General features: G+C 43.1%; 1 protein-coding gene across 1 annotated transcript; it reads right to left on the reverse strand.

Annotated features, from left to right (window-relative positions):
- Positions 1-619: 619 nt before the first annotated feature.
- Positions 620-9421, reverse strand: LOC307001314 (zinc-binding protein A33-like). Its single transcript, XM_079617632.1, has 6 exons — positions 8798-9421; positions 4051-4146; positions 3711-3941; positions 3500-3522; positions 3300-3418; positions 620-2113 (listed from the first exon to the last, which is right to left on the reverse strand). Exons 1-6 carry the CDS (start codon positions 9188-9190, stop codon positions 1701-1703), a joined length of 1275 nt encoding a protein of 424 aa, XP_079473758.1. The 5' UTR covers positions 9191-9421; the 3' UTR covers positions 620-1700.
- Between the last annotated feature and the right edge of the window lie 858 nt (positions 9422-10279).

Here is a 10279-nt window from a genome sequence, read left to right on the forward strand (position 1 = left end):
TCAGAACGGAAGTGCAGGAGCCTTGTGCATTACTGAGCAGAAGAGGATTCGCTGTTTTTACATAACATATGGTGTCACACCAACAGCGTTCTCTGACATCACTCATCCGCACAGGCCAGACGCTGCGCTGGGATCAGGCCTGATCTGACTGATCTCATTCACTGATCCCTGATTCGCAGATGCTGCATGACTCACAACAGCAGATTTCTCTCACTACACATGCTAACATACCAGTGCATTTTCTGAGATCTGCCAAAGTAAGATGCTGCATCCTACAATGCAATTCACTTTTTGTGTTCTTTACGTATTTTATTATTATTCAATGCTACAAGAACAAAAGGTATTAAATTGTCAAATTTTTATCCAAATTAGCTGCCAAAAGAGAAGAAAAATACATAAAATTCTAAAGTTTTGAGCATTTTTTTAGTTTGTTCCAAAAGTTAATTTAATCAAATTTATATAATGTGAAAATGTGGTTTGCTTTTTATAAATATCGCATTTTCCTAAAAAAATTAATAATTGTATAATGTATTCTTCTTTACTTTTCAGAGATTCATTCTGAAACAAAAACAAACAAAAAACACATCAAATACACTAATTTCTTATATACAATCCAGTTTTCTGTTAATATAGGTTTCTAAATCCTTCCAAAATAATCTTTACTAAATAAATTGGTAAAACAAAGCAAAATTATTGCTTTTTTCCAGTCCACAAAATTCACAAGTAGGCTATATGAAATATTCAGCTTTAATCTTTCCAAAACCGGCTTAAATTGATAAATATTTTGTTGGACACTTCTTTTCATTTTGTTATTTTTTCATGCTTTGTTAGATATTAGATATTACCAAATAAAGAAGAAAAGCTTGCTGCAGGAAAAAAGCATTTTCTATTTTTTAGGGAAAAAAATACATTTACATTTATGCATTTAGCAGACGCTTTTATCCAAAGCGACTTACATTGCATTTCAAGACATTTTACATTCATAGCAGTTCTCAGTTCTAAAAAAGTTAAAAAATAAAGAAAAATGCCTCAAAGAATGATAACTTGTTGAAATAAACATGAAACATAATGAGGCTGTAGATAGGCCTATATAAAGATCATTAAGTAAGCAGAAATGTGAAATGTACCTTAGCATATTAGAGGAAGACGCTGATATCTCGATTGAATGAATGCTTGAAGAATGCACGAGAAACAGCAGATATGCTAGCTAGCGGTTAAAGTTTTCAATGCAGAATTTGATTTGACGACAGTCACGAGACCGATTGCTCGGATCCAATCACGTTGATGGATAAAAATCTAATTTTAAAACAAGCATGTAACGAGTAATGACCACAAACGGATGGAAAATAGCAGAGTAAAAGTACCGATAAATCACTTAAAATGTACTCAAGTAAAAGTAAAAGAGACAATTTTTAAACTACTCAAAAAAGTACAATTAAAAAAAAAACTACTTAATTACAGAGTATTTGTAATTCAATACTTCACACCCCTGCATATTTGATTCATGAATGAGACCCTTTGATTACAGTTATTGAAGCAAAATTTGCTAAACTGAATTCATCTAGAAGCATCTTTTCTGATGTAACAGTTTAACTGGTAAGATCCTCAGAGGAGAAGTTGTGCAGTGATTATATAAGAATGGAAAGACCGTTTCTGTGAAGGACGTCCTGAATGTGCGCAGACAGTGTTTGGTTGCAGGATCAGAGAAGGATCCTTCTTCCTTTGGTTCCTCTGTCACAGTCCAGCTGAACTCTCACGCGCTGGAGCTTCTGTTTAACAGTAAAGACGGTGGCGGGTTGCTCTGGGGATTGTGAGCTGTATTTGCTCTGTATGTAATGCACACACCAGACACTAGACTCAAAGAAAACCTTTCCCTTCCTTTGGTTTGATGCTGTGGTTATGCCAAGTGCCCAGTCTGTATTGGCCCCAACCTCCACGTCCCAGCAGTGTGTTCCTGAGTTAAAGCCCCCAGATCCCAGGACACATGCATAACTTTCAATCCTCTCTGGATTATCAGGAATCGTTTTATCTACATCGCTGAACGACACACTGGTCAGATCAGCAGAGAGTGTGAGACGAGGATATGCTGTGTTTGGATCCAGAGTCAACGGATCTGAAAAGAGAATAACGTCAGATTAGAGGATGAAATATGATGATATTATAAATGTAAATGTTAAACACACTGAAAAAAAACAATAAGTAAAGTTCTTCTAAAGAACTAAGAAGTTCTAAAATTAGCATTTTTATCAAGGTCGTATATTTAGGTTCAGTAATTTCACTTTAATGACAATTAATAGGTAATTTTTATTGCCATTAAAGTGAAATAACTGAACATAAACATACAAGCTTGATAAAAATTATAAAGAAAATTTCAGATGGCACTTAGAGGCTTTTGCATCTGAAGTGTTCATATATTCATAATCAGTTGTATTATGTATTATTATACTTTTTATTTGAATCCATAATCATTTGTAATTATTGTATTTTGTGAATACTGAAATATGTAGGATTATATATGCATTCCTGTTAGATATAAACCATGTTCCTCTGGTAATGTATATGTCCCACTCACTGTAAAAAATATGTTGCTTTAACTTAAAAAAGCAAGTTACCATGTTGCCTTATTTTAGTTCGTTGTAATTCAAAATTTGAGTTAATACAATGAAGAAGAATGGTTTAATAAACAGAAACTCAAAATAGTATGTTATCTTCACACATTAGTTATCGAAGTTGATTTGACAAAATATAAAAAGTTGTGGTAAAAAATCATGAAAATATTTGTTTACAGTGCTGGTTATGTAGTTTTATTTTGGTCAGTAGCATATAAAACCGAACCTCTTGGTCCGGAAGAACAGAGATACTGAATGAAGACCTTGTTTGGTCCATTGTCACTCACTCATGTCTTCAAATAAATAAGAGATCTCTTGGCAAAATAACTGGTGTCTGGTCCCATGAATTAAACAACAGGGGAAATTATAATTTCTAAATCTACAACATATAAAACACTTTCTTGAAAGAAATCATAAAACCATGACCTCTCAGTTACTGTCAGAATGGATGGATTGAGGCTTCAGGTTTAATATCAGTATTTAATAAACACTATTGTAACCTAATACATTAACATTGACCATGAGGAATAAACTTTTCATTATGAGTTCATCTGATGATTTTCTGAAATACAGGTCAGATTCACTTAGAAATGAATGTGATTATTAAATATATTTCTATCAAATGTTGATTTTGTCTGTGTTTATATCTGAACTGTCTCATGCACTGGTGTCAGATCTGCTGAGACTCACTGTGTTGGACAGTTTCCAGCATCTTCTTCCAGACTCTGAACGGCAGGTTGCCCAAGTATCGCGACACATGAATCAAAGATCCTGAAGTCATCCGTGGATCCGGCGGTGAGATCTGGACTCTGGGGAACATTCAGGAGTCAGAACTGCAGTGGCTTTGAGTTCAGATCCACTGAGAGAAGAGATACGAGAAGCCCACTTACCTTTCCATTGAGACTTTATAGTTCTGTAAAACACAGAGTTTGAAAACATTTTAGTATATAATCAGACACTCTTTGTCAACGAGTCTCTCTATACTGAGTTGTTTTATGCACAAAGAATGAACCCAAATTAGTCACTCAACCAACCAATCAATCAATCAATCAATCAATCAATCAATCAATCAATCAATCAATCAATGATGTGAAATCAGACCTTCAGAAAGCAGACGTCATTGGCGTTCATCATCTCCTCCATGTCTGTGATTGTGTGTGAAAGATCTGAGATGTGTGTGTTCATCTCCTCCAGCTTCTCCTTCATCATCTGCTTCTTCTGCTCCTCTTCCTCCCTCAGTTCAGTGATTGTAGCTTCTTCTTCATCTCTGAGGAACTGATGAAGCTTCTTAAACTGCTGCTTAATCTGACGCTCTGTGCGCTCAGCTTGAAACTGAAATAAAAACCACATTCACTTCAGTCAGCGCTGTATGAACACACACTCCACTAATGTCAATAATACACTCTGTGTGTGAATGTTGAGTATTTCACTCTGTCCTCACCTTGATGTGTTCAGTTGCTTTATCACACTCTTCTTTTATTTTTTTCCCATGTTTGAGCTTGTTTTGTAAGGACGTCAGCGCTGTATTAACTTCCTCCTACGGGTCAAGATGAAAATCTGTGAAACTTATGCAGCATATAAGAGGTTTAAACATTGTATGTTTGGATGTTTTTATTGTTATATTATTTATATGATGAATTCTCAGGAAGCATTTGAGGCTAAAACGTACATCGAACTGTGATCACCCACTTTTGTATTGTAACCGCACAGCATTTTCACCCCTTCCCGCAGGTCGCATATTGAGAAAATGTCCCGCATTTCTCTTGGTTTTTAACGATCATATTAAGCAAACGTGCATGCATTCTCATGCCTTTTTAAAAAAGCATTTTAATTATTCTTTTTGCAGCATAGTTTTTCACCTGTATTTAACACATAGACAGTATATAAAATGGACACAGTGACCCCATACGTTTCAAGGTTTTCCTTGACTTTATCGGACTTTACTGTATGCCTCCACGTCTCCCGATTGCTTGCGACTGCGAGCTTCTCCGCCGGTCTATACGGTAATTTCTCTACAGTGCGACAGAGAGTTGTGTGGTTATGACGCAATCGTTTATACATACGCAACCTTTTATACATTGTCGTGTTTCTTTAGAAATAAATAATGGACAAATGGAGTCTTTGGACGCCTCAGATGTAAAGTTATTGTCACATGCCTGTCCTGTCTTGTGCTGCACATGGGTGTTTTGTTATTTTGGGCCATGTGCTCGTGTCATGGTCTGATCCCTCCCCCTTGTTATCTGATTATTGGTTAATTTGTCCCACCTGTCCTGCTCGTTACCCTCTTTTGTTTGTTCCCCTATTTAGCCTCCCTGTGTTTGTAGTCCTGTTGCTGGTTCGTTGTCAATGTTTCCTGTTTCCTTGTGTTACCTGTTCCTGTGCCTGAAGCCTCTCTTGTTTTCCCCCTCGGGGTTGTTTTGTTTATAGCTTGTCTTTATTTTGTATTATTTAATAAACATCTCATCCTGCTCTTGTATCCTCGTCTCCGTTCAACTATACCGTGACAGAACGAACCAGCCAAAGAATGTGGATACAGCGGAATGAGATTTTTCCTGCGGGAGAGAAGGGATCTGCTATTTCCTTGTTTGGACTACTTCGCTATGTGCGCTCGTAGGACTGAGGAGACCATGGGAGCCGGCGGTCAGGTGGGAGGAGGTAAGCCCAGGACTGAGACTGGCAGCTCCTCTAAGACTCCGGCTCACCCGCAATCCTTTGAGGGATCCCGCTTGGCCAGATTCTCGGGGACTCGTGGAGGCCATAGAAGGGGACATGGTCGTCGTGGACACCATCATCAGTCCACAGTCCAAGCTCTGTTCAGCCAGGTACCGGGGCCATTTAATGACAACATTCCTACGACTTCGATGGTCCCTAACCTGAGGGTCCGGAAAGACCAGACGACGTCGAGGGTCCCAAGTCCGTTGGTCCGGGAGGATCTGACGTCGGGGGTCTCAAGTTTGGTGGTCCAGGAGGACTCGGCGTTGGTGGTCTCAGATCCGGTGGTCTAGGAGGACCTGACGTCGGGGGTGTCAAGTTTGGTGGTCCAAGGGGATCCGACTTCAGGGGTCCCAAGCCCGGTGGTCCGGGAGGACTCGATGTCGGTGGTCCCAAGCCCGGGGGTCCAGAAGGATCAGACTTCGGGGGTCCCAGGTCCGGTTGTCCCAGAGCGGTTCACTCTTCCCGCAGCGCCCCCAGTGGTGGCCGAGGAGCCTATAAGAGCTGTTCACTCACGAAAGAGGAGGAGGAGAGCTTCCGGTCAACCACGAGGCCCGGAGGCTGTTCCGAAGCCTGCAGCCGAGACCCCGAAGCATCCAGTGAGGCCAGCAGCCAGGCCACCCAAGCGTCTCGGCCTCCCGTCGCCACCCAAGCGTCTCGCCCTGCCGTCGCCACCCAAGCATCTCACCCTAACGGCACCACCCAAGCATCTCGCCCTGCCGGCGCCACCCAGACGCCTTGCCCTGCCAGCGCCGCCCAAGCTCCTTGCCTTGCCTTCGCCGCCTAAGCACGTCACGTCGGCCGATCCAGAGACCGTTCACGCCCTGTCTGCCGATCCAGAGACCGTTCACGTCACGTTTGCCGAGCCGGTGTCTCCGGACAGGATGGCTGCCACCGAACCGGTGTCTGTTTCTGTCCCTGAGCCGGTGTCTGTTTCTGTCCCTGAGCCGGTGCCTGTCGCTGTTCCTGAGCCGGTGCCTGTCGCTGTTCCTGAGCCGGTGCCTGTCGCTGTTCCTGAGCCGGTGCCTGTCGCTGTTCCTGAGCCGGTGCCTGTCGCTGTTCCTGAGCCGGTGCCTGTCGCTGTTCCTGAGCCGGTGCCTGTTTCTGTCCCTGAGCCGGTGCCTGTCGCTGTTCCTGAGCCGGTGCCTGTCGCTGTTCCTGAGCCGGTGCCTGTCGCTGTTCCAGAGCCGGTGCCTGTCGCTGTTCCTGAGCCGGTGCCTGTTTCTGTCCCTGAGCCGGTGCCTGTCGCTGTTCCTGAGCCGGTGCCTGTCGCTGTTCCTGAGCCGGTGCCTGTCGCTGTTCCTGAGCCGGTGCCTGTCGCGGTTCCTGAGCCGGTGCCTGTCGCGGTTCCTGAGCCGTGGCCGCCCGATTGGTCGCCCGAGTGGTCGTCTCCGCCGTGGCCGCCCGAGGGGTCTTCTCCGCCTTGGCCGCCCGAGGGGTCTTCTGCACCGTGGCCGCCCGATGGACTGCCGGTTTTGTCCTGGTCGCCTGATGTGTCGTCTGTCCCTCCCGTCCCGCCCTGGTCTGTCCCTCCCGTCCCGCCCTGGTCTGTCCCTCCCGCCCTGGTCTTATGGAGCGTCTGGTAGCCGCTCCGTAGGGAGGGGGTAATGTCACATGCCTGTCCTGTCTTGTGCTGCACATGGGTGTTTTGTTATTTTGGGCCATGTGCTTGTGTCATGGTCTGATCCCTCCCCCTTGTTATCTGATTATTGGTTAATTTGTCCCACCTGTCCTGCTCGTTACCCTCCTTTGTTTGTTCCCCTATTTAGCCTCCCTGTGTTTGTAGTCCTGTTGCTGGTTCGTTGTCAATGTTTCCTGTTTCCTTGTGTTACCTGTTCTTGTGCCTGAAGCCTCTCTTGTTTTCCCCCTCGGGGTTGTTTTGTTTATAGCTTGTCTTTATTTTGTATTATTTAATAAACATCTCATCCTGCTCTTGTATCCTCGTCTCCGTTCAACTATACCGTGACAGTTATTTGCTGTCAAAGTGAGGCCAAAATGAATGGGAGTCAATGAAATGCTAACAGCAGGTGATGGTATGCTAATCAATGGCGGCCGCCGGGGAAGCTTTGGTTTCCGGCTGATGGATTACCCCCTTGGTTTAACAGCGCTTCGACAGAAGTACAAATACAACAGCCATTTTTTAAATCCTATCCAATGGTTGAAAAGAAAGGAGTAAACACGGTCACTAGAAGGTTGTGACAGCTGTCAATCAAAATGTGCAAGGCGACAGGGACAGCCGGAAGAGTAGGACTTTGTACCGATATCCCTCGAACGCAAAGCGCAGGAACGGCCTGTGCCGCGGAAGAATCGAGACATGAAAGTGCGCGTCCTTCAGGTCGATCTCGAGGACGGATGCATTAAAAAATATTTTTCTGCCTTTACATCTTGAATGGGAGCTTATGCAGGGCCCGATTCAAGGTTCGCAGGTACAAGATTGGCCTTTCTTGGGTACAACAGGGGGATCGGAGTGACAAGGCATTTTTACAGCTTAACACACTGCAAACCGCACCCTCTTATGACCCAGAGATAAAGCCATCGGCGGAACAGAAACAAAATGAAACAACTGGTTAATCTCCACCCAGCCCTCCTCCGGGGGAAAGAGTGGTGTGGTTACCATCTCCAGAAGAGCAGCTTCCTTCATGTCTAGGTCGCCCGTCTCAGGGCTTCGAAGGCTGGCGGAGTTTGTTTTTCTTCTTTTTTTTGCAGGCGACGAATATACTGAAGGGCATCCCACGGTAGCATGTCAAGGCAAGCTCTTAAATGCCTCAGCCTGGGCACAGTGCCTCAGCCTCACCACCTCGTGAGATGGGAGCATCGAGAAAGCGCACTTTGACGATATCTCGCACCCCAGCACGGTTGGGCCAGGGGGCACTTCTGGACCACCAGGGTGGACATCATCTGGCCGAGGGCCTGCGCTGAGACTTAAAATCACGATTAGTTACCATGCGTAGCTCAACCCTGGCTCAGAACTACCCTTGCAGGGGTAATGAGAGAGGAAAAAGCCCCGAATGATACGCTAGGTCCCCCATGAGAAGGACCAGCAATCCCATCCAGAAGCTGCCACTGCCAGGCATGTGAGACAGTGATCGTGTGCCGACACGCTGAGTGCTCACACCTTTAGTTTAGGAGAAAGGCAAGACGAACCACGTGCAGACGTGGTCATGCTCTCATGAGAGAACATAAACCACGAATGAGGGACCCGAGGAGGTGGTATCGACTATCCTCAGGTCACCAAGAAAAATTAATAACCAATGACATTTTTATTAAATTTTTTCTTCAAAACTTGTTTTGTGCCAATGCTGTTACATTCAATGAGACTTGAACATCAGATGAGTTAAAGATTAGTGCAGAATTTTATATCACTAGTACGTCATAGAGATTAAGTCTGTGCAAAAATAAATACTGGTCTATTGTATACACAAATAATACCGTTTAGCACTGTGTTTAGCATATGAAATGAGCGACATTTGTCTTACCTTGTATGATGAAAGCACTTCACCGATGGGTCTGAACGTGTGATTGGCGTGTGTCTGTGAATCTCTGCACACTAAACACACAGGCTGTTTGTCGTTCAGACAGAAGAGTTTGTGTTTCTCACCGTGTAAACCGCAGATCTCCTCAGACCCTGATGAACACCTCTCATTTCTCTCCTTTATCAATGAATCACACAAGTTTTTTAACACAAGATTAACTAGAGGTTCATCTTTTGAGGATCTCCTGCACACAGGACACTCCTGAGTTGTCTTAGTTCTCCAGAACTGTTGAAGACACTCTTTACAAATACTGTGACTACAGGACAGAATAACAGGAGCCTTGAAGATGTCATAGCAAACGGGACAAGAAAGCTCTTCCACAGATTTTGAATCCATTTCCTCGTCTTGTAAAAGATCCAATGATCTTCAATTTACTTTCACTTTCTGAACTTTCGGTTCAGAGTAAATAACTGTATCAAAATCTCACCTGGGTTCATTCAGAAATAAACAAAAATGCTATTATATAAAGTCTCCTCCTCTGTTCTTCACAACACTGACTCGTTTTAGCTTTCGGTAAAAAAAAAGAGGCAGAAATAATGACTAGTCACTTCCTGGTGGGTTTTGTAAGAGGGTGGAGCTTCAGAAGACAGACTGGGGTGCGTTTCCCAAAAGCATCGTTGGCCAACTATGATCGCAATTTCCATCGAACTCTATAGGTAACGACGGACCTTGCGACCATAGTTGGCTTTGGGAAGCGCACCCCTGGTTGTATACTTTTATCTGTATTTTATATGTGCTTTCAAGCATATTCTGGACTCAATGAACTGAATAAAAAAATTAAGTGAGAATCTGTAGCATAAAACATTATGAGAGAATTTAATACTATAGAACAAAATAAGTTTATATTTATATGTATTTTTATTACATGGCTTGGTTGAACTCTAATGTAGAATGCGGTCTGTTATTTCTTGATAACACACCGTTGCCATGAAAAACAAAGCGTTGCCATGGACACAGTGTTCTTTAGCGGAAGCAATGCAATCATTTAAATAATTTAAATCAATAAACTCCTTTTTAAATCAATATTTTGTGTCAAATTATTGATTTATTTGGTAGGTAGCCATGTAATAAGCGGGATAATGTAGAGCGAGGCGGTTGTTATATGTCCGCTTCGCGTCGGGGTCCTGAACAGCCTGTCGGGGTTGTATTCGCTATAACAACCGCATCACTCTACATTATCCCTTACATATACTATCAGGGTCACGGATGGTATATAAACGAGCTTGTGAATCAATTTGTGAATCAATTTCAATGTTGATTTGATATCTATTAAAGGTACAATATGTAAGATTTTTTTAATAAAATATCCAAAAATCACTTGCACAGTGATTTAAAGCAGACTTTTGGAAAAAAATCACATTAGGCCTGTTTATTGTTTGAATTTTTAATAAAACTTAAAATAATTTTAAGGCTGAGTGTAAGAGA

The sequence above is a fragment of the Phoxinus phoxinus genome (genome assembly GCF_949152265.1).
Source record: "Phoxinus phoxinus genome assembly, chromosome: 1".
Classification (NCBI taxonomy): domain Eukaryota; kingdom Metazoa; phylum Chordata; class Actinopteri; order Cypriniformes; family Leuciscidae; genus Phoxinus; species Phoxinus phoxinus.